Source organism: Amphiprion ocellaris, chromosome 6 (assembly GCF_022539595.1).
Source record: "Amphiprion ocellaris isolate individual 3 ecotype Okinawa chromosome 6, ASM2253959v1, whole genome shotgun sequence".
Taxonomy (NCBI): Eukaryota; Metazoa; Chordata; class Actinopteri; family Pomacentridae; genus Amphiprion; species Amphiprion ocellaris.
The window spans coordinates 12,230,089-12,254,496 of NC_072771.1; the positions used below are offsets into that span (position 1 = coordinate 12,230,089).

The 24,408-nt window shown below is 40.9% G+C and overlaps 2 protein-coding genes across 2 annotated transcripts in view; both read left to right on the plus strand.

Moving 5' to 3' along the window:
- Positions 1-10,814, plus strand: part of gcn1 (GCN1 activator of EIF2AK4) — a 36,185-nt gene extending 25,371 nt beyond the window's left edge. The window contains exons 48-57 of the mRNA XM_023268100.3: positions 853-1,122; positions 1,325-1,438; positions 2,280-2,510; positions 2,650-2,843; positions 3,533-3,647; positions 4,030-4,126; positions 4,478-4,626; positions 5,729-5,839; positions 6,938-7,156; positions 10,169-10,814. Of these exons, the coding sequence (XP_023123868.2) occupies positions 853-1,122; positions 1,325-1,438; positions 2,280-2,510; positions 2,650-2,843; positions 3,533-3,647; positions 4,030-4,126; positions 4,478-4,626; positions 5,729-5,839; positions 6,938-7,156; positions 10,169-10,294 (1,626 nt within the window). The 3' untranslated portion in view covers positions 10,295-10,814. The remainder of the gene's footprint in view (positions 1-852; positions 1,123-1,324; positions 1,439-2,279; positions 2,511-2,649; positions 2,844-3,532; positions 3,648-4,029; positions 4,127-4,477; positions 4,627-5,728; positions 5,840-6,937; positions 7,157-10,168) is intronic.
- Positions 10,815-12,364: 1,550 nt separating this feature from the next.
- On the plus strand, positions 12,365-23,732 carry rab35b (RAB35, member RAS oncogene family b). Its single transcript, XM_023268110.3, has 6 exons — positions 12,365-12,677; positions 14,981-15,031; positions 15,131-15,254; positions 20,114-20,238; positions 20,442-20,566; positions 21,358-23,732. Exons 1-6 carry the CDS (start codon positions 12,626-12,628, stop codon positions 21,484-21,486), a joined length of 606 nt encoding a protein of 201 aa, XP_023123878.1. The 5' UTR covers positions 12,365-12,625; the 3' UTR covers positions 21,487-23,732.
- Positions 23,733-24,408: the final 676 nt, after the last annotated feature.

The following is a 24,408-nucleotide window of genomic DNA, read 5'->3' on the forward strand; positions in this document are numbered from 1 at the left end:
CATGAAATCTTGGTGTCAAAAATCGATGAATGAATTGACCCAGCAGTTGTTAGCAGTAGCTTGTTGCATTTTGAATTACAAACACCAAGACTGAGTTTCCATGATTCTCGATACTGGCTCGACCGGTTAGGGTGAGAGTGGAGATGAGGGGGCAAGGGGAGGCGGGTAGCAGGAGTGGTTGGGGTGGGAATAGGAGGATAGCAGATGGAGAGCAGATGAACAATACAAACAAAAATAAACATTTTGGAGGTTGGTGAGGCCAGCACCTGCAGATCAGAGAAGTATAGCTCCAGGACCTCAGGGGAAACACAGACTTAGTGATATGTAATGATGATACATGGCTGTATTCCTGATTTTTTTATTATATTACTTACATGAAAGAATGCTGTCCTACAGACTTTATTTTATTTTTTGTTCTCTGTAATGTGTCCTTGACCATCTGAGTCACTAATTGTTACTGAAGACATGCTGCTGCATCTGCTGCCTGATTCATCATATTATTGTTATTGTCTAGTACTGACAAGAGATAAACAAGTATCATCACATTTTCTGAATTTTGGCGTCAATTTGGTATTGAATTATCTGTTCTCATGACACCCCTTCTCCCGTCTGCTGGCTAGTCACTGTTCCTCACTCCTGCTCGTTGTTGACTCTAAACTGTGGAATACTTTCCCACTCAGTATGAGATTGTCTGCATCCAGTTGATGTCTTCAAAGCAAGGCTAAACATTCTTTTATTTTTTTTTTTGCCTCTTAAGAGTCATCATGAGGTCTGTTTTTATTCATCTGCTCTGTGTGTACTGCTGTTGTGTTTTCATGATTTTATTGAGATACTGTGTTACCTTCACTTCAGGAGTTGTGCAGCTGTCAGACCGTGATCCTTTCTGTGGAGGATGAAGTGGGCCAGCGGATCATCATAGAGGACCTGCTGGAGGCTACACGAGGAGCCGACCCTGGCCTTAGACAGGCTGCTGCTACCATTCTCAACGCCTATTTTGCTCGCACCCGCCTGGACTACAGTGCCCACACACGCACCTTGTTGTCAGGCCTCATTCGCCTTCTTAATGACTCCAACCCAGAGGTGCTGTCACAGAGCTGGGACACCATCAACTCCATCACCAAGGTGTGCTGATATTAAAATTAGTAACTCTACACAAATTTGTCTTGATTGTATCATTACTGTAAAGATACCATCGTTTCACTGTTCATAAATGCAAGATATGGTGCAAAGAGAGCGGTAAAGTTTAGGACATTGAATGATTGATTGTTTCTTTCTTTACTGAAGGATGATTGTGAAGTAAGTATTGTTTTGATCTCTTCTATAGAAGCTGGATGCGAGCAGCCAGCTGGCTCTCATCGATGATCTGCATCGAGACATTAGATCAGCAGCTGCAGACGTGAAGGGTCAGCATCTGCCTGGCTTTTGTCTACCCAAGAAGGTACGAAGGCAGCTATAACCACTGCACTATACACTATAAACACAGTAACCTTACTGCAGGATGGTGAACGCTCTCTCGTATTTTGACCTTTGACACCCCTTTCTCTTTCTGAGCTCCTGAGTCAAATGACTACAACTTTACTTTGACAATACTGCAATACTGTGAAAAGAATACATACAGTATGTGACTGTAGTTGGGTTCACATTTTAGGGAACCATAGTTCAATAGTAAATAATCATGCTGAGGCCTTTCAGTTTGTTTGTTCAAAGGCCTTGACATGAGCTCTACTACAGCTTTGCTTGATACCTGATAACAGGAATGTTCCATATCTATAATGAATGATGCAGAGGCAAAGAATGCCAGCAACAGTCCTCTCCTACATCCTTCTATATTCAGCTGAATTGAGTGTCCAACACATCTCCTTTGCTAATTTCTTTTGTTTAAATGTATTCACTAATGTTACCCCACAATCAGTCAAAACTGAGGATTCCCAGGGCCTTGACAAAGGCCTCATTAGCAACACATTTAATCAACAGCAGTTTTTTAAAATTTTTATTTTTTTTTTTTTTTTATAATCAATCAATTGTTAAAGCCATTTGTGGATCCAGCTTCACAAATATGTGGCTATGCTGCTAATGTCTGGTGCATACCACTGTAAATGTAGTATGTTTGGGTTTGTGTGTGTTTAATTTGAATACATTGCCTTGGGCCCTGTGAATTCATAGCAGGCATTTTTACACCAGTATTGATGTACATACAACGTTGGCATGTTACAGTAATGGAAATAACAATTTGTTGCAGCCCTATTGGTCATTTTATGTTCTTTTCTTTGTTTGTATAGGGTGTAACATGTATCCTGCCGGTCCTGAGAGAAGGTGTCCTCACTGGCAGCCCTGAGCAGAAAGAAGAGGCAGCAAAAGCATTAGGTGGTGTGATTAAACTGACCTCTCCTGAGGCTCTCCGACCGTCTGTTGTCAACATTACTGGACCTCTTATTCGTATCTTGGGAGACCGTTTTGCCTGGACAGTGAAAACCGCGTTGCTGGAGACTCTCACCCTGCTGCTGGCAAAGGTCTATAGCTGCACATTTCTAATGGAACACCTGAATTATCAAACACACCATCATTTCTCTCCACAAATGATCAAAATGGCAGATGGGAGGCCATGTCATGTTGTGTGGCTCTGAACTCTGGGCTGTACTCCTCCTCCAGGTGGGCATCGCTCTGAAGCCCTTCCTGCCACAACTGCAGACCACCTTCCTGAAGGCCCTGCAGGATTCAAGCCGTGCAGTGAGACTGAGGGCCGCCGAGGCTCTGGGTCAGCTGGTTTCCATCCACACCAAGGTCGACCCACTCTTCACAGAGCAACTGTCAGCGATTCGCAATGCCGAGGACTCTGGAGTCAGGTGTGCACTCAATCCATTACAATTCAGTGTGAAATAAGCAACAGCAATCATCCCAAATGGCAATTCAGAATGGGATTCAATATGCGTTCTCTGTTTGAGAGTGGGATAGTGATAGCAACATCATTTTATATCCACAGTTAAAGACACAGGACCAATAGTTGACAAGGCAAATTAAAGTCTGTTCCAGCTTAAAATTACAGTATCAGACATTACTTTGTTTTAAATGTCACAAGCAACAAAAAGGTGTCAGCCAGTAGTCTGCAGGATGTGAGTATGAAGTCAGCTAATTTGTCCACTCACAGGGAGAAAAAAAGGATGCAAATATGAACCCCATAATGTTAAATGGAAATTTGAATGTAATAAGTAAAAATGTTCAGAAGCAAAAACAGGCAAACAGCTGATAAATATGTTTTGGTTCATCTAAAATAGTATTTCCATTACTTCAGCTGTCCAGCAGAGAGCACTGACAAATTTAGTTTTTAATTGCTACCTGTCAGTTCTGCAAGGTTGTGTTTAGGGAGATAATTGACCCCAAAAATGTTTCATCTGTTGATCTTTTTTTTAACATTCAAAAATAAAAATTTATTTTGTCTCAAAAATCTAGCATAAGATTAGGTTTTTTTTTTCTTCAAATCCATGAAATGTGTTTTTAGGGTGTCTGGTTGTCATTCTTATGATTGTGTTTTCAGGGAGACTATGCTCCAAGCCTTAAGGTTTGTCATCCAGGGGGCCGGATCAAAGGTGGACCCAGCCATTCGCAAAAGCATCACCACCACATTACTAGGCATGCTGGGACATGATGAGGTATGACAGATGGCTTTCAGCATCAAGTAGAGCTGAAACATCTTCTTTTATATAGGCAGTAACACACCAATTTTCCCACCCCAGGGTCTACAGTTGCAAGTGAATACATTAAATATTTACCACGGAAATACAGCATACATTTATTGCCATTTGAAGATGTCACAGAGAGTTGTTCAGAAGTGTAGTTTCCTCTGTGATCACAGTAGAAAAAAACGGAAGTCAGGCAGAGAGGATGTGGTTTTCTAAAAAGATGGTTTTGAGCCTGCCTGTCAATTTGAGAATAAATGACACAGAACCTGTCGCTGTCTGATTGGTGTGTCTGCGTGTAACGTGTGTGTGTGTGTCTGTGTGTCTGTGTGTGTCTGTGTGTCTGTGCATGCAGGATGCAACCCGTATGGCCTCCGCCGGCTGTGTTGGTGAGCTGTGTGCCTTCCTGTCAGAGGAGGAGCTGAAGAGTGTGTTACTTCACCATGTCTTGGGTTAGTAGTTATCTGGAAAGTTGTCGCTTTTCTGAGTTCAGCCAATTATGTGTGTATATTGTTGCCTTGTAAGTTTTAATGTCATTAGTACACCTAATTGCTACTTATTACAGCAAATGACCTGATTACACACTAGCTCTTTAATGTATATGTTTTTGCTCAGTTTAAACACAAACCTTATTTTTCATGTCCATTTTCCAAACATGTTTTGTAAGCACACTTCACATTATATATTTGTGCAACTTAATGTGATGAAAGCATCTCTTTTCCTGTCAGTGATATGTTTTGCATTGTCTGCTGCTCTTTGTGCATCAGTGACAGTGAGCTAATGAATTTTCTACCTGCTTTTAGCGGATGTGTCTGGTGTGGACTGGATGGTGCGTCATGGTCGTAGTTTGGCTCTTGCCATAGCTGTCAAATCAGCTCCTGAGAAACTGTGTGAGAAGGACTACTATGACACCGTGACAGAGACAATTTTGGCCAGTGCCACTGCTGACAGGGTGAGCAGAAAGTGTCTTCATAACACATTAAAACTTGCTTTTAAAGGAATAGTTTGACATTTTGGGAATTGTGTTGTGGTTTTATGGCAAGTTGTGTTGTTGGAGTTTTGACTTCCTGGAGTTTCTGTTGGTTGCACAGCAACATCAGAGTAAGACTAACCCTTCAGGAAGTCACAACTCCTGGCCATGAAATAATTCAAGACACTGTTAAACTACAATGTGTATGTTTTTACAATTAAACAAACATAATAATATTTGAACTTTAAAAGTGCTGGTAAGTAGATTTTTTGCCTTTGGACATTGGCAGACTGGCTGTTTTTCCCTGTTTGTCAATATGCAAAGCTAAGATAGCAGACTGTTGCCTTTGTATTTATGCTGCAGACACCATTGTGGTCACAAACACCATTGTGACCAAAAAAAGTGCAGCAGATACTGTTCACTATTATCCTTCTCTTATTAATCTATCTAAGGCTATGTCCTTACTAATACGGTCCTTCTTTTTAAAACTCATAACTTTCGATATGTTTACGTCAACCATTCAGGCCACACAAATGTTTTCGGACCCTTACAACTTTGGGGAACACCATGACCACGTTTGGAATTGCATTTTTGTCTGAACAGGCTGAAAGTGAGGCTTCTGGTTAAAAAAAAATATGTAGACTTTATGATTGTCTCGTATTAGTCGCTACTTTTCCTTCACTGATTCGTCATACCCATATCACGTTACTCTTTTCCAGACCACAACAAAGACATCAACCTGTGTGAATCTCAGTAAAGGTTCTACTTCATGTGATATGTACTTACAGGCCTGCTTGTATGGACAGAGATTATTTCTGACATACTAAATAAAAAACGTTATTTTGACAGAGACCCACACTAATTGTTTACATTTCAAAAAGTTTGAAAATCATCTGTCAATGTGGGTGTAGCCTAAAATTTATAAGAAATTAAAAATGAAAGTAATCTTGGAGTATTTTGTCCAATGTTTATGATGTACATATGTATGTAGCATATATACTATAGACTACAGTCCCATGTTTTCCTCTGTTCTCTTGCGTTGTCCTCCATGTGAGTACAAATTCAGATTCTGTTCCTCTTTCAGATTCCTATTGCTACCAGTGGGATCAGAGGTATGGGATTCCTGCTGAGGCATCAGTTCAGAACAGAGGGAGGCAGCAGTGTTTCCCAACGCATCATCACACAGTTTGTTAAGGTAAACTACTGCATTCAGTTTCATTGAATGTATTTGTACAGGAGAGGGAGTGGGTATCAATAAGTCACTGAAAAGATCTCAGCACTCATTGTATCTGATATTGCATATCATAGTGTTGAAACATGATTTCAATTTTTACATACTTAAGGTTTATGCAGAGGAGTTAAAATTCATTAATTAAATCCTCAAATGTGTTTAACTCTGGAATGTTTCAGTGTCTTGCAGCTTGTTTTGGCTATATCGCAGTTTCACTCACAGCTCTCTTCAATCTTGTCTTCTGATGAAGGTATAATAGTTACAAGTCGAGCACAAAAGGGCAGAAAGACAAAGTAACTGTCTAGCCAGTGAGTACAGTACATCAGAGGTTCTCAAATGTAATACTCTCAGGTCATTATCAGATTTTTTATTCAAGGTCAGTAGTCCAGAAAGTTTGGCAATAACAAAAAAAAACATTTAATCAACTCACTTTTACTCAATCTATATTCAAGTTCAAGATAGTAAAAACACATTCGAGCCTATAGGGAGAAATTATATTGTTGCATCAATGTGACACCTGCACTCTGAGGTGTTATACACCACAGATATCACCTCTCTTGTGATTGGGGCAGCAGAAACCATATAAGACACGGCTCAGTGAGTCCATATAGATGTCTCACTCAGATGTAGTCATAAATTTGCAATAGTTGTAGAAACTGTGTCCTGATTGATTTCCAATAAAATTAATTTATTGAGGAATATGCTGTTTTGATTCTAATGCAGCCGCCTCTCTTTTTCTGTAGTCATCAATCTGTGGTCTCGAGCACTGCCCTACCCACGGCGCTGTCTCAGTACATGCCACAAGTAATAGAATAAGGGATAGATGTTGAAAAGTTCTCTTTTAATTAAACACATATAAAACATAAGTAAAGGTATTTCAGCAAACCTGTGGTGCAGATGTATATCCCTTCCAGATGTCCATAATCAGTCTCCTTTACTATTATTAATCTGTATTGGCCCTGAAAAACAATATTGGCCAACCCCTAATAAGAACCTCTTTAAACTATGAGTAGGAGGTGGAGGTGTTGTGTTGTGATTTGTGTTGTCTTTGTGACCCTGCAGTGTCTTCAGAATCAGTCCAGTGACATCAGACTGGTGTCTGAGCGGGTGCTGTGGTGGGTATTTAAAGACCCATCGCCGTCCATGGAGGCCAGTCTCATCAAGCCGCTGCTGAAGAGCCTGCTGGACAACACCAAGGACAAGAACACCAGTGTCAGAGCCCAGAGCGAACACACAATCGTTAACCTGCTACGACTGCGCCAGGGAGAGGACACTATGCAGGTGAGGCTACAGACTCTCTGCTCTCATTTCAACGTGGACATTATATACCCTCCTGATCAAAATCTTAAGACCAGTTGAAAAATTGCAAGAAATTGCATTTTGCACTGGTGGTTCTTGAGAAGGTTCTCAGTAGAGCTTCAAAATGCAAAAAGAAGAAATGGGAGCGAGAGGGGAAAAAAAATGGAGCAGGCAATTTATTGAAAACTGCATTTAAGGATGCTATTGTCAGCTGATCAAAAGTTTAAGACCACAGCGTTTAAAAGCCAAAATCTGCGCAAAAGTTTGGATTCCATGTCATTTCCTGTCAGGTGCTCACACTGTCATGACCTAGCTTTCTGTCTTTGAACGTGGCAGGATTGTTGAGCTGCATAAGCAAGGCCTCTCACAACGTGCCATCTCTGCTGAGGTTGGACTCAGTAAGGAAGTCATTTTGAATTTCTTGAAGGTCCTGATTGTTATGAACAAAAAGTCAAGTGGTGGACCCAAAAAATTTTCACCAGCACCGAGCTGGAGGATCCATTTGACTGTCCGTCAAGACGTGGGATGATCCTCAACCCAAATTAAGGCCCTTACTGGTGCAAACTGCAGCCCAATAACCATCAGACGGCATCTACGAGGAAAGGGCTTAAAAAACAAAAAATGTCCTCAATGTCCATATCTCCTTCAACGCCACGAAATTGCCCCTTTGGACGGAGCACCAAACATGGGACATTGAAAGGTGGAAGAAAGTTTTATTCTCTGACCAGAAAAAATGTTACCTTGACAGTCCTGATGGCTTCTACCGTTACTGGATGACAAGGAGATCCCACTGGAGATGTGTTCCATGTGGCTCCATCATGATCTGGGGTGCTTTTTCCTTCAGTGGAACAATGGAGCTTCAGGTGTGCAGGGGCGCCAAACGGTGGCTGGCTATGTGGAGATGTTGCATCAGGCATCCCTCATGACTGAGGGCCTCGTCTGTGCAGTAATGAATGGGTCTTTCAACAGGACAATACTGCAGTTCACAATGCCAGCCTGACAAAGGACTTCTTCCAGGAGAATAGCATTACTCTTTTGGACCATTCTGTGTGTTCCTCTGATCTAAATCTAACTGGGAACATTTGGGGATGGATGGCAAAGGAAGTGTACAGAAATGGACATCAGTTCCAGACAGAGGATGCCCTTCATGAACCCTACTTCACCACTTGGAGCAACGTTCCCACCACCCTCCTGGAAACACCTCGCATCAAGCATGCCTAAAAGAAATTTTGAAGTGATCCACAAGAACTGTGGAGCTCCTCATTACTGAGTTCTATTTTACCGCTTATGTTTCTGTTCTGAGGGAGTTTTCTAGGTTTTTTGAGCTTTCTTATCCCCACAGGACTTCAAGCCTACAATATCACCTCAATGTAAAACATGTTGCTGTTAGCACCAGAGCTAACGTTAGCTACGACAGTCCTGCTACCTGCAAACGGTGTAGACATTCCATAACAGACCACTTTTCAAGGCATTGAAAGTGCTTGAGTTTACAAAAAGTCTTAAAATGTTATAATTACACTTTGAGTTTGTAGTAACCTGTGAATGTAGTACACAGATGAAAAATGCACAGAAAAATATAAATGATACATAAACTTTTTTTTGTTTAAGTTTATGTATATGTCTAATCATCGATTCAGTCATCAACTAAAATTTATTTGAACTGAAAAACTTTGTTTATTGTGTCAAATATTACTATTGACAAAAATGTGTTTAATCGCAATTAATTAATTACAAAGCCTCTAATTAAGTAGATCATTTTTTAGATTGCGTCCCACCGTAAGAATAATTTTGTGTGTTTTGGAGATCTGCACATTAGTTTAAACCTCTCAATAAATACAGCTGATAGATAGACTAAACTTAAAATTAGGGATTTTTATGCCAATATCAGGCCGATAATATCGGTGGGCCAATATTATCGGCCTGATATTGGCATAAAAATGTATTATCGGGCAATATCGTTCTGTTGTTGTTGTTTTTTTGCCTATCATGAAAACCGATAAAATAATGCCTGGATCCGGCCGACATTTACCGGCGCGCAAATGATCACATCATCAAACTGCGTCATGAAGCGTGTAAACAACCATGCCAGATTTCCAGCATGCGACGCCGGCGTTTGGCTCGAAAAAAAGAAAGATAGAACTACATTGCCAGTCGAGATTCGTCTACCAATCGAATGAGGGGAACGCAGCCTTTGCTCTCAACCAAACTACTATCACTAGCCAATGGGAACTAGGATGGGGGCGGGTCTTAGAAAGACATTGAGATCCAGCTGCAAGTGAGTCCATTGTTGTCATGGTTATAGTGAGACAGTGATACAGAAATCTTTAACAAATCCATGGATCCAGACAATAAGCCGCATCATTGACCTTCCCTGAAGATTTCATACAAATCCGTTATTCAGCTTTTTTGAGTAATGTTGTGTACCGACAAATAGATGGAAGGACAAACGTACGCTGATTGTCACATAATTCCGCCGTGTTCCTTGGAGGAGTAAAAATAAATGGTGTTTCGCGTGGTTGGAAGAGTTAAAGAGAGATGACAAGCCCTTTGGTTGCTGGTGCAAAAAACTGAAGGAGCCTGGTGCTTGCCTTTGTACCATGTGTTTAAAAAAAACTCATGCACGCAACTAGCAGCAAAAAAGTGCTGCCACGCCACGAGTCAGACCCATAGAGTTGCTGTCATCTCTGAAACTCAAAACTCGTTTGCCGGGAGCAACAGTCACTGCTGAAGTACCGACATCAGACTCACCGGGTTTGTGATTTAAAAGTACTCGTGTGATCGTTCATTATAGAACTTTTTATACCGATCATTAATCTGTATAAAAAGTTGGCTTAAGATAAAAATGCTTTGTCAAAACTGTCCATGTCAAATCAGCATGCTGGTTCCATAAATACACATGGCATTGCACCAGCATTTAAGAAAAGTATTTCTGAAAAGCTCACAAATATGTGTTTTCATAAGATATTGTTTCTCACTTTTACCTCTACTCTGCAGACTATCACTGCCATTCTGGACTCTGCAAGTAACGACTTGCTGTCAGAGTGTCACCGTCGGTCTTTGAAGAAAATCGCCAGCCTTCCAGACTCCAATGAAGAGATCGATGACACCATCTTAACATGATGGAGTGGGACTAAAAAGTAAAATGGCATCTGCAGAAGTCAACAGAAGCTTGACTGACATTAAACAAATCTCCCGTGTATGAGAACCCCAGACACACTCAGCACAGCTGAGGCTGAAATGAGTAGTGTTTTGACTGGTTTTCCTACATACTGTATTCCCCAACAAATTTCTTTTTGTTTTCTTTCTCATTCTACATCTTTGTTTTAGCAGCCTTTAAGCCCAATTTATAATTTGTTTTATTTTATCTTGCGATGTGCAGGTTATTCTCCTGCATTGAGCTACATTAGGAATGCCAAATTTGTTTTGATATTTCAATGTTTTGCTACTTATTTTACCAAGCTGATTTCAAGCATTGCCTCTGTAATGAAAGAGTATTCCTCTCTTTAACTTTTATTTCAACCTTGTGTGCGAGAGCTAGTTGTTTGGGGAAAGCAACCTCTTATAAGAATACAAATCATTCTTATGTCAGTGATACAGTTGTAAAAAGGCAGTACAAAATAAAAAGATCTTGATTTCATAATGTGTGTGAACTATTGGAAAGATATTTTCTTAAGGATTGGGTCAAGATTCACTGAAACTTCATCACTCATCATTACTTCGTTACTCTAACTTTGTGATTACCTTCTGGTATTTGAGTCTTAGGCTGATAGAAATGTGCAGATTATATACAGATAAACCACACATTTGTGTCAGACCTCATGCAGTGTCAAATAGTTGTTTTATAAAAAAACAGCATTTGACCCCGAAATTCTGAAGGATTTTTTTTTAATGTTGCTAATGTTTCACTTCTTTTTTAACATGCTCTATTTATCCATCGCAAGTGTCAAAGTTAAATGGAAGATTACACAAATGTATTGATCTCTTGGCTTTCTGTGTAGTACTTTAAGGATTTGTTTAAAGGGTACACAAGCTTAAGCACCTTGATTCACACCAGCCTGTGAGTAGGCTGTAATGCAGTTAGACAGATGGGGAAAAGCACCTTGTGTACCAAAAAGTTTGCAGCAGAAAGGACAACTGGTGCCTCGCGCTCTTGAGATCATTTAGATTAAATTTAACATTACTAATGACCCTACTGGCTTGTTTTTGAAAGACAGGATTGTGTCAAAGGTAATGCCTAGATGTTTATCAAATATCACAGGTGCGATAGCCTCACCAATGTTTAAGATGTCAGGATGGCTGAATTATTGTCCCTCACTTTAAAATATATGCACACTGTTTTTCTTATTAAGTCTCAAACATGAATCAGCCAACCAATTCCACACCTTTACTCTGCTGTTTTTTGGCTGCATCATGGTCTTCAGATTGTTCATTGGTAAAAATGACAGTATATTAGCATATGTCTGTGTAGATTCTCAGTCTTACAGGCCATCCTAAGAGCTTCGGTAAAAAGCAACTGGACTTCTCTTGTTGATTCTTGAAGATAGTTTGTCTCATCCAAGAGACCCCTTGGAAGGCCAAAAACCCACACATAAATACCTTATCAGGAAAATACTGTTGGGCCACAGCATTAAACCTGGGCAAAACACACTTAAAGAAGAAGCTGTAAATATGCCCCAGTAATATCTAAATCTAATGAATTCATTTAAACTAGGTGACTAACAAATAAAGTGTCTACAGAGGTAAAGAACCGTCATCGATAAGAGATGAACAGTCTTCAAGAATCAAAAAGAATTCCAGTTGCTTTCTACTAAAACTATTAAGACATCAGTGCACATTTGGACATTGGACACACTGGAAAAAGATTAATATAGATACTAAACAAAAACGGCCCTAAAATAGACCCTTGAGGGACCCTTTTGTAATTACCTTTGAAGTACTGTTAGAGCTATTAGTGGTAATAAAAGGATAAATTACCATGCTACATGGCTGGAGGTTATCAGTGTGTAGTGTAGTGTTTCCTAGCTTGTGCAGAGTGGTTCCTAAGTAAATGTGAAGGATCCTGTGTTGTGGATGTTGTGAATCAGCGGGCTGCCACAGGTCTGCTGCCCCTCTAGCAGCCTGAGCGCAGTGTTCATCAATGGGACGGGCCGGCGATGCTGTAGCCGGAGCCTGCGCAGTGAGGCCGGGTCACAGTTGGGTGCAGCTCCACTAGAGAAGGAAGCGGAGTTTCCGGCTGTTTGCAGCGGAGGGAGAGGATTGCTGACGCCGCAAAACCCCGAGAAAAAACGCCGCCGGCTCGGGTGGCTAACAGTTTCTAGCATCGGTAGTGGTCGTTTCATTCATACAAGGGGTTTTGGGGGCTGGTGAGTTTTTTTTTACGGGCCGAGGGAGTCGGACAGCAAACCGAGCAAAGAAGCGGCACACGGCGGGGGAGAGCCACCAGCTACCGGCATGGCCAGGGACTACGATTACCTCTTCAAGCTGCTCATCATCGGTGACAGCGGTAAGCCGACGCCGGGGATGCGGGACGGGAAGTGGGCCTTGTCGTGTTTTTTTTTCTTTACAAGGGGAGAAGTAGAAGTACACCCCTAGCCCCGCTGTGTACTACCCTGCCGCGTTTATTGAGTATTAATTTTTATTATATGCACGGGAAATATTAGTGAAATGTACACACCGCCATATTTCGGAGTCAGTGACAGGGCGGAGGTTGTGTGTCGGGCTGGGCATGTCAGCCGATGAGGCCGGATACCGCCTCCAGAGCTTCAGCATTTGCCTTTTCAAGATCTTGTTGTTGTTTTGCTCGAGCAGCTAGTCATTGGTCCATAACAAAACACACGCTATAACCTCATTAGCATTACCGGGGTACCAGTACTCTTGTAATTTTAGCCTCTTGTTTGTGTCCCCTGTTAGCTATGTTATGCTGGCTAGCTGAAAGCTAGGCTAACAGTAGACTTTCAGGCTTGGCTATGTAGAAACTGATACTTATCGGTTGCTGGACCGAGAAGCTCGTATTGTAAGACGCCTGTCTAAGTAAGATAAAGATTTTAAGTCCGTTGTGTTAGCTAAAATAGGTGAAGTTATTGCAGTGGAATTTGTTATTCAGTTAGCTGTCTAGCATGAAAGTCCTAGCTGCTTGTTAGTGGAGGAATGCTGCACTGCAGACACTGGTTTGAGACCCACCATTCAAACTATACTAAAGTAAGACTAACAAAATAGTAATACCAGCTGACGTATCACCTAATTTTGTGCATGTGTCTGTCAGCTGTTGAGGTTCAAGGCTATTGACTACGTGGTTACCTTCAGCAATGTCACAGCTACAGGTAGATGCATAACAGAGATCTGTGTAGACGTGATAAGAGCTGCTCCTCTTGTATCTAATTGAAACTGTGCCTTTTTGATGCTACTCCACCCTCAGTCTTTGTGAGCAATGATCTTTGCATTCATTGACAGCCCCAATCCTGGCACTACCCATCAGCTGGCTGCTCACAGTAGAGGACAAGGCAGCACAGCAAGCCCTTCACTGCATCTCACACAGGGAGCTGTGTCCCTTCAGCTGCAGCATGGAAGTACAACTGCCTGCATTGCTGCAGAGAGGTTGTTTGGGAAAGATGCACTGACCTTCTTCCCCTCTTCAACTGCATGTAGATCTGCTGCTAAGAATCATTCTCTTCCTCACGCTGGTTCTCCAAGCCATGTCACAATAGCACGTCTGCTCATGTAAAGTGGTTTTGACATAGGCTCAATTGTGTAACATGAAACTCTGTTAAGCATTTCATTAAACGCATCAGATGTTTACTGCCACTCCTCGATGAGGCCTGTAAAGAATCTTGTAGCATTGATACGTACTCACTCGAGCTTCAGGTAGCAAAGGCTGACAGTGGAGGTGTCCTGGATTTTCTCACTGATACTGTGAGTGTTCTAGTTTCTTAAAGACGTGATTATTGGCTGAGCTCCTGGATGGCATGGCGTATTAATGCTGATGATCTGTCTTCTGCTTTGAAGCTTTGGTTATTGTTTGTTTGAACAAAACTGTAGTGTGGAGATCACAGGAGCCTAAGAGCTTTTCATGTAGGGACCAATCAAACATGAGATGACAATAACACAATAGGTAAGCTAAGTAACAGGACAGCAGGTTGAGTCCCACCCAGGCCAGGCAGCAATCACTTCCTAACTTGCAGTTGTACCCTGACAGCCAATCAGTTGAAGACATCTTACTGATCCCTCTCAACTATCCTCCTTTTCAGTTCCATTCGCTGTGTCTCTTTCTTGTACTCTTCTTTTGTCTGTTTTGTGACTAGTGAATGTGATTATGTTAGGAACCCAGATAGATCTAATTGTTCCACTTGTGACCTTCCCTCTCTGGCTGTCACCCTTGCCTTCTCAGTTGCTGTTATTTGTTCTGCTGCTACAAGCGTCATCCAAATGACCATGCAGGATGTAGCCTTGATTACCTTAAATCCCTTACCATGCACTGTGCAACAGGTATAACTTTGCATCACTTGAAGTACTAAATCTTTAGGTACACAAGGATTAGAGCAACTGTTCAGGTTGAAGTCCCCTTCCTTGGTTGTAGACATCACATCTTGCTCGGGGTTAACTGGAATAGAACGTGTGAAACGAAAACCCTGTGGAAAGTGGCTTTATCGTCATGCACAAAACCCCCCAAAACTCCTCAGTCAAATGTAGTTTGAAAGCTAAAAGTCAAGTGTCACAAGCAATGCCCATTTGTTTCTGGCTGTATATATTTTTCATTTTGAAAACCTGTTCTACTGTAAATCTCATACTGTGTGCTTGTTTCCTCCTCAGGAGTGGGAAAGAGCAGTCTCCTCCTGCGATTTGCAGACAACACATTTTCAGGTGCGTGTTTCTATATCAGCTAAATCCAAGACTTTCTGCATTTCAGTTGCTGCTCACTAAAGCTGATTTTTTTTGGTGTTGTTTTACATGTGTTTACAGGTAGCTATATCACCACGATTGGTGTGGACTTTAAGATCCGGACAGTGGAGATCAATGGGGAGAAGGTGAAGCTACAGATCTGGGATACAGCAGGGCAGGAGCGGTTTCGCACCATCACCTCCACGTAAGTAGATCTACACACACACACACACACACACACACACACACACACACACACACATTCATGTGAGGTTCTCAGCTGAAGCTCTTTTTTTTTCATTTCAACAATCAATTCTGAAACCAAGAAAAGCTTATTGCGGTCCTCAGATTAGGTATTATTTGAGGAAGCAGTTTGCAGACAGCTAGAGTAAGCCAGTGCTGCTCTATGAAACTGGGTGGAATTCCCCACAGATCTTAATTACAGATGTGAGAGGGAGGTTCCTGGTCGCATACTGTAGTGACACATGACGGAGGCGGCTTGGCGTCTTTGCCCTCTTATATTTGTAGTGAATGTCACACTGCTGTCCAGTGTTGCATAGCATCCATGTGCCTTACAGCTTCCATGCCTTTGTAAAAGAAAACACTGCTCTTAATCCTTATCTTTTCTCAACGACTCACCTAAATACACTAAACACAATGAATATTATCTGACTGTCTTTGCCATAGACCTCCATTGCTCCACAAAAAGTATTACAGTGCATAAATAGGCAATTTTATGACACATAGACACAAGCATATCATGGTATATAAACAATACTTGTTAGTAGGATCATTTTATTGTTGTTTTTTTTTGAAAATGTCAATAAAAACATTAAAACTGACTGGTTTTATCCTCTAAATCTGGGATTCAGACATAGTGGATTTTCTCACACTGGCATTAAGACTTAATCAACTGACAATATTGTTGTTTTAGGTTGCAGTACAACACCAAGCGTGCCCACTAATAGGAATACAGATGTCAAATGTGTTCAACACAAGGCCCGTGAGCTAAATCTGGCTACCAAGTGATTTTTTTAAACTATCTGTTCAGTTTGTCCTCATCTAAGTCGCAACACAAATCCAACCAGCAACTGCTCACTGCTCTTCAATGGAAATATTTTCCATTTTGGACAAGTTTTCAAAGCTCACTGCATTTTCTTTGACTCATACAGCTTGCAGCATAATGCTAATGAATACGACTCTGGATTAGATTTGTGTAAGGTTTAAAGACGCAGCAGTAGATACCTCCAGGGGCCAGTTTTTAGATTGCTGGCTGAGGAAAGGCAGTTTATGCAAAATGAATGTGATCCTCAAATTTTCAAAAACATTCTCAGCATTAAATGGTATCTATGTTTATGTCTTTTGCCGTCTTAGTCATGAGACTCACTGATGTTTTTAGATTGCCCTGAGTATCTGAGACATTTCTGGATAGACAAACTGTATGGTCTATCTTTGACAGAGATATTTCAAGCTCAGTACTTTCTGCATGGCTACATAATAGTTTCCTACACAGCAAACAGATAACATTCAATTAGAGTTATATTTCATTCCATCTGAAAAATGTAAATGCAGTACAAGCTTGCTTTTTGTGTTGTCTACCTTTATCTGAGGGTTTAGCAGCTGCACGATGCACAGTGTTCACCAGATAGTCACTACCATTGCATCCACAGCTGCATAGGTTGATGTAGTCTCTGTGGATTGGTAACTCAGTCATTTTCTTTTTTGTTAATATGAAAATATTATTAGAACAACTTAAAATCTGTCTTTTTTTAAACTTCACTGACACAATAGACAAACTGTATATTATTTTAAATAATAGTAGCAATGATAACAAATGGCATGTCCTTTGCTGTGTTCAGTGTAGGGTTTCTCCAGGTGTTGAAGTGTGTTGTTGTCCACCCGTGTCCTTCACTACGTCAAAAGTCCCCAGCTGGAATCAAATACTGCATAACAGAAGCAGACGTAAGCGCTGACTTCACCCATTAATTTGTCAGTTACTGTTTGAAAGCCTCCAGCTTGGCATTTTGGCTGTCCTGGTTTTTGGAGCCAAAAGTGACTATAATTAGACAAGAGGGTGGATGTAGGGAGGAGATGTATCAGAACAACAAAACAAACTGAAAAGCTACCAATACCTTACGACATGGATTAAATCCCACACAGGTTAGCAGCCAAGCAGGGTCAGACACTGGTGATAAAGAAAACGCTAAATTTTTAACTAATGCTAACACTAGCTAGCTAATTTGCTCAGCAGGGTGCAGCTGTACATTCATTGTGATATTGATTAGGATGCTAATTTTGGCTAGTGAAAATAACAGACTGAAATCAATATGTACCTACAAGAAAAACTGCAGGCTTTTAGGGTTTTAGGTACAAAAACACAGACAACACCTGAAAGCAAGTGCAGGGCTATTTAAATCGTATCAAGTGCATGAATACAAATTGCTACACCGCTATCCTGATAGACATTTCCCCATGGTAGCAACTTCTCAATCACGAGGTAGCCCCACCATAGAGCATACCTTACGTTATTGTCAGTTTTACTCTAAAAGGATCATACTGTATTGAAGGAGACATGGAACTAGTGATTGGGAATAAGAAATCATTAGGAAAAGGTTATCTACAAGTTCACAGGGTACATTTTTTTGCAGCCAGTTTAATTGCCTCCTGCTGGCCAATAGAAAGAATGGTCAATTTAAGGTACTTGGACATTGAGACTTCACTCCCCTTCTTTATGTAGTCCATTCCTGTAATGTGGTCTTTAAGTTTGAGTTATCATGCCGTTTACATGGAGCGTGTCGACATCAGAGTACAGTAAGAGGTGTGTATAAATATGCAGTCAGTCACCAGGTAGAGAAGAAAGTATCTGAGCAGCACTGAGGGAAACAACACTGATGTGACCTACAGCTCAGACTGCAGTCATGTTACCTACTCACCTCTTTTTGACTTTCACTGGAGCAGACAGCGGCTCCGCTTATTCAAACGTCACTATCCAAGCCTTGAGAGTATTGTCCCAAACAAGACCAGGAGGGCATGATTGACAGTTGTTATTGTGTACCAGCACTACCATGGCAAGGACAATCAGAACACCCAAATCATGCAGAAAGTGTAAAATCCTTGGCAATGCTGCTGCTTCAGCCCCTGGGGAGTGTTTTTTCCACCCTAGTTTAAAAATGTGCTGCCAGTTGTTCTGCAGGAATCCCTCCACCAAGCAGGCAGCCTGTTTAGGCTGTTTGTTCGCTCTGCTGAAGTAGAGTGGCGTGGTGCCTTATTAGGTCTAAACGACTTTCAGAGTGGAGATGGTTAATGTGCAGTGACCTGCTCAGTCTGCTCAGGCCTAGCCTTGGGTAGTAGACATAGTCAGACCCTGCACCTCTGGCAGGCCTACAGCTATCAGCCTCATGTCTACATCAGGACTACTGAAGTCACAACACAACAAAATCCACCTCTTAAATCATCAGTTTAGTGTTCTTCTAGTTAGCTTCAAAGGATTTTTATTATCATTTTCATTCGCAAAAGTCAAAAGAATGTGTTGCTTTCAGGTTGTGATCAAAAGAATTTATAATAAAATTATGGAAAATCACAGTTGGCTACGGTAGACTATAGCGACAGAAAAGAAATGAGGTGAGGGGAACACAAGGTTGTGCATCAAAGCTCCCCAGTCAGACTCATGCCAACAGCATCATGATTACATGGTCAAACCCTGAGGCCACCAGGGAGCCCCTTGAATGATGATTTTGCAGTGAAAAGTCCAGCATATTAACATTTTACTGCCCTGTTTTTGCAGAGTTTTACTGCAGAAAAGGTGCCATCAGGTGGGGCCCCACATGCCTGCTGTGTGTGTTTGGCAGTTAAATGTTTTCTCTTCATGTGCACTGAGCAGACACACACACACAGCCATCCTCCCCTGCTGCCTGGTGGCCCATTAATGCTGCACATTGGGGACATGTCCAAACAGCACTGTATCCCCACACTGTCACGCCAGGCAGAAACACTGACGCACACACGCACACACATAGTGAGCCCGACAAAAGGTTCTTTGTGTTTGTTTGGCACAGTGTAGCTACAGTGGGGATGCTCCCTTTCTGGGGTCTGGCCACTGTTTGAAGTTGGTTTAGTTGTCTGTGTGGGGCAGATGTTGGTTTTGTGGGCTTTCCCTCCTTTTCTTCAGTCACACGCTCTGTGCTGATGTATTTCAGTTTTGCGTAATTGTAGCAATCATTTTACTTGGCAACAATGTTACCTTTTGATACAGTTCATTGGTTCAGTTTGGATAGTTAAATATATATCTGCACATTTGAGATGATTAAGTTGTGTGTCCTCTAACCTGAGATCTGTCTCCTCTTGCTGGACATCAGCATTAGTTACTTCAGTGGTATCCAACAGCATTGTCAGGGTGCACTCAACTGCCCCTTCAATAGCATTACTTGTCATGTTTCAGATGTCTTAATTTCAACTGATTTTACAGTCAGTATCCAATCGCTGTTGATGATATATTAATGGATAAGTAAACTGTAATCAGATGGATTAAAATGGTTCTGGTTGTACCTTCACTTAGCTTACTATCTTCACTTTATACTTTTTATTTACCTATTTCCACTATTTTTCAGTTACTTTCAGCTATTTCTAGTACTCATCTGTTATGTTTATCCAACTGTTTCCTTTATCCATTCCTTTTAGCAAATTATTTCTGTGATTAATCTATTACTACTGGTTTGCTATTTTTACTATGTATTCATTAGGCATTATATTGCTTTAGCTATTTCAACTATTTATTTGTTGATTTTAGTTGTAGGTAAAAATTGGGATAGTTTCAGCTATTTATAAATGACTTATCTAATTACTATTTATCTTTTGCATTCAGCTATTTCAGCTGTTTCTGCATTACTTTTAACTATCGGTTTCAAATTCTCTGCTTTTTTGTGCACTCAGAATCTCAACATGTAGTGTTAAGATGTTCCAGCTGAAGCAATATGTGGTTATAGTTTTTAATAAAATTGTAATTTCTTTGACTTATTGAAGCACTAATATGAAAGACTGACTGTGTTTCTCTTTTTTCATCTTTAGATACTACAGGGGAACGCATGGGGTCATAGTGGTATATGATGTCACGAGTGCGGAGTCCTTTGTCAACGTTAAACGATGGTTACATGAAATCAACCAGAACTGTGACGACGTGTGCCGAATATTAGGTGAGTTTGCTCCGTTGCCATGTGTTTAAAAAGTCCAGATAGTCTTTTCACCTTGGCTGCTTTGGCTTTAAAACAACCTCTTTACTTCTCTCCAATGCACTCTTTTTTTTTTTATTTGCAAGCAGTGTGAAGAATCCGTCCTTGCTCTGTTTTGACACAAGGCAGCCCGGTTGCATCACATTGGCAATATTTTTTCTTTTCAGTGGGAAATAAGAACGACGACCCCAACTCCAAGGTGGTTGAGACGACTGATGCACAGAAATTTGCAGAGCAGATGGGAATCAGCCTGTTTGAGACGAGTGCAAAAGAGAACATCAACGTTGAAGAGGTAAATCATTGTTCCAATACCTCCAGCCTCAGGCTGCTTGCAGACTGATGCATTTGTAGTTTGAGTAGTTTGTTGGACATGCCAGGTATGCAGAGAAGTTAAGCTGAAGGCTTAAATTAGGCAGCATGTCTGGATGCTGATCAACAGGCTGTCAGCATGCTGAACATACAGCTGCTCATTGCACAAAACATTCATGAGGAATAAATTTTAACCCTGCTACTGTAGCATACTTTCATTATCAATAAATTTGCAAATTGTTTTCTCAATTAATGAATGAGATGACTGGTCTATAAGCCATCTAAAATACAACGATTTCTCAAATTATGCCCAATTTAACATCATGAATGTTGAAAAGCTGGAAGTAGGTCATCTTTAGAGTTTTGTTGACTTAGAGTTATGTTAGTTGACTGGTTGATGTGATTTGTATCTTTTGTTTACTTTCTGAGAGTCAGCTTGAAAGATTGATTCCTCACTTATGTAGCTGTCTTTTTAATTTGGAGCTACAATTTGGCTTAGCTTACCAAACAAACTGGAAACAACGTACTCACAAGTGTCACTGTGGCTGTGTTCCTCACTGTGCTGGGTTTGTCTGAATACAGCCATGAGTAACATAAACATAAAAGTGACTTATGTCTGCATGAATAATGTCGTCACTTGAACAGACTGATGAAGCAGCAATATCTCAGTTAAATATCTCATGTCTGAAAAGAGTTTAAAAAACTGATACATTTCATAAACCGCAATGTTCACATGCAACCACTGCTCATCGTTGATTTGTGCTATTTTTGCAGATGTTCAACTGCATCACAGAGCTAGTGCTAAGAGCCAAGAAGGAGGTGCTAGCCAAGCAGCAGCAGCAGCAACAAAACGACGTGGTCAAACTCACCCGGAACAGTAAACGAAAGAAAAAGTGCTGCTAGCAAACTCGAAGCCATCCACAAAAGGCTGACTGCCTCTTTTCTTCACAAATGCATACACACACACGATGGGACTCAGAGCATCTAAATTAAAGAGCAGATAAAGATTTAATAAATATACGGTGAAAGATTTAAAGAAAAAAATAATGGATAAAATGTCCCTTTTGGACAAACTAATCATGAAGACTTTAAAAAAAAATGTACAGATTTTATTAGATGTCAGATCAAGTTTTATTTGGAATTCAGCAGATGGGCACTATTGACCTGGGGTCCTCCTTTGTTAAAGGATCTGTAAGCCGACAACTGACCGCCATGATGCTCAGATTTATAACCACATAATCCCCATATTCATCCACCAGTGTCTCATCTCTCCTTCTCATTCCACTGCACATGGGACATTCAGAGTCGAGTCTGACTCTGCGCCTGAGGAGGAGGGCTCACTTTCTGGATTTGTTTCTTTCTAGTTGTATTTTTTTGGGGGGTGGAGTAGGGGGAGGGGGTGTTTGTGTGGTTGGGAATTGGTTAAAGGAACGGGCATCTGAGTGAGAGTGGAGGTCTCACCACCTCTCTGCAGTTTCAACATTTCAGACACCTGTGTTGCCACGGCTCACCCCAACCGATCATGAACTGCTAGATTTTGTTTTATTTGACTTGATGGGAAAGGAATCACACGGATGATGATGATTGGTAGACAACCTTTAGCAACTAATCCGATGGACTGAACTGGTGACTTCTCATGTAATGTTTTTCTTTGTCTATATTTTTGCCAAGCTTTGCACCCTCTCTCTCCTAACTCCCAGTAGTGCTGAGCCAACATTAATTGATTTTTTTTTTTTTTTTTGTTGTAAGTGCAGCGGAACAGTTGAATCCCTCTTGGAGCTCTGGGACATCAAGCTGTGACTGTGCCATTCACTGCAGTCTTACTACGCTTTCAGAATTTGCTTTTGAACTTTTTCCTCCTCCTTTTTTTTTTTTTTTTTTTGAAACAATGATACTGCCAGTATTATTGAATAAAAAAAAATATCAGGAGCTCAGCGGCGCCTCTCATTGGACTGTTGCCATACTGGTCCCTAATTGGCTAAGAGGCAGTGTGAATCAGGGTCGGATTGGATCCTACTGAGTCCTCAGGATGTGCTTCCTTTCTCTTTATCTAGTCTTCTCTCCTCAACACCCACATACCACCACCTCTCACAGCAACAGACTCACCTCCTGCATCAAGGGCCGCAAGGAAGTTCCTACTCTGGAAAGTGGCTTCTTGTAATCATCGGTGGCCATGTCCCCTGATCAATAGCAAACTGTGGTTTTTGCCTTTGTTTTTGTGCATGTAACACTTTGTTTGAAGGGGTGTTTAAAAGGTGCATTCAGTATCCAAACTGTCGTGGATTTGCTGCAATTTTTTTAAATTTGCAGAATATTCTCAACAGTTGACTGATGTTTAAAGTCTTATGTTGTGTTTTTTTTTCTTTTCTTTTGCTTTTCTCTGTGATGACCCCCACTACCTGTTCAAACTGAAGTGTTACTGGACAGTGTTTCTGGCATCCGTGATGAGAGCGTGGCAGACAGTCGGACTATTAATGTAAGAACAAACTGGGATGAACTGCAGCACTGGATCCCAGCGTGTTTGGTCTTGGCCTCCTCTCCCTCTCCATGAGCACCGCCAGAGTTTGTCATAGAGGCTGAAGCAGCACACGGTGTCTTTTACTGACATTTTTTTTATCCTTTATTTTGAATTGGGAGAGTAGTAAATGGAGAGGATTACATAAACTTCTGTTGGAAATACTTAGTTTTCATCCTCTGGGCACATTCTGGCAGCCAGTTTGGGATCCTGATATGCTTCAAGAGGTAACTGTGAGTTCAAGGGCCTAAAAAATGGTATCAAATCTCACACTTTATGATTTCTCTTCATTATGTGTATGTATATATAAATATATTTGTGTGTTTATATTCAATATAGAACATACACACAAAAATAGCACACCAAACTGTGCATGTGTTCAACATGCGCCGTGTGCTAGGGTTGAAACACACTCGTCAGCTGTGGTTTGCTGTACACTGGAGAAAAAGATGTACTATTCATTTTTCCCTACATGAATTTAATCAGTAATAAACGTTTTAAAGGAATAAATATTTGACACATAATGACTGAGCTTATTTGTCAGTGATTTAAGACTTGGTCCTAATTTCATTTTTAAACCTGTGTCTTTTTATTTTTGGCTTTCTGTGAATAAAATTGTATGGGAGGAAGTGTGCACTGGTCTGAAAAATCTCTTGCTCCTGTTTTGGTCATATATAGTTAATTGTGTTTTATGAGAAGAAGGTTCATTTACTTCATAAGCAGCCACGAGTCCTTCACAGTAAAAGGGAACAAATCTCATCCTGAACTAAGCAGTTTCCACAAATCACTGGTAACCTCATCCCTGGTTGGTTTGGCATTGTCAGCATAGCTGAGTGTCATTTGAACATTTCAAAGAAACTAGATTAATCCTAAGAGCTTCAGTAGAGAGCGACTGTGCTTCTTTTCAGTTTCTTCAAAATGTTTTATTTACTCAAGAGGCTTCTTCAGTTCTAAATCACTTCTTAAGGTGTGAATTGCTGTGAAACTTCCCCTGGAGTGGGGAGAAATAAAGAACTTTATCTTATCTTAAACTCGTGTGACTTGGGGTTAATGGTGGTGGAACTGTCTGGGGACAGATCACAAGGCTGCTTTATAAGCACCTGATAAGTGACACCGTCGACCCCCCACTTTTTTTTTTTTTTTTTTTTTTTTAGAAAGGGCTGTTCCAGTTCTAAACAGAAAATGGAGCCAAGGATACAAATTTTCAAGTACTTAGATGTGATAGGATCCCTAGGCAGGTTCACAACCAGTAACACGTTGGATTGTGTGATTCTGGGGTAGTTACCAGGTCATTTGATTTGAGGGTGACA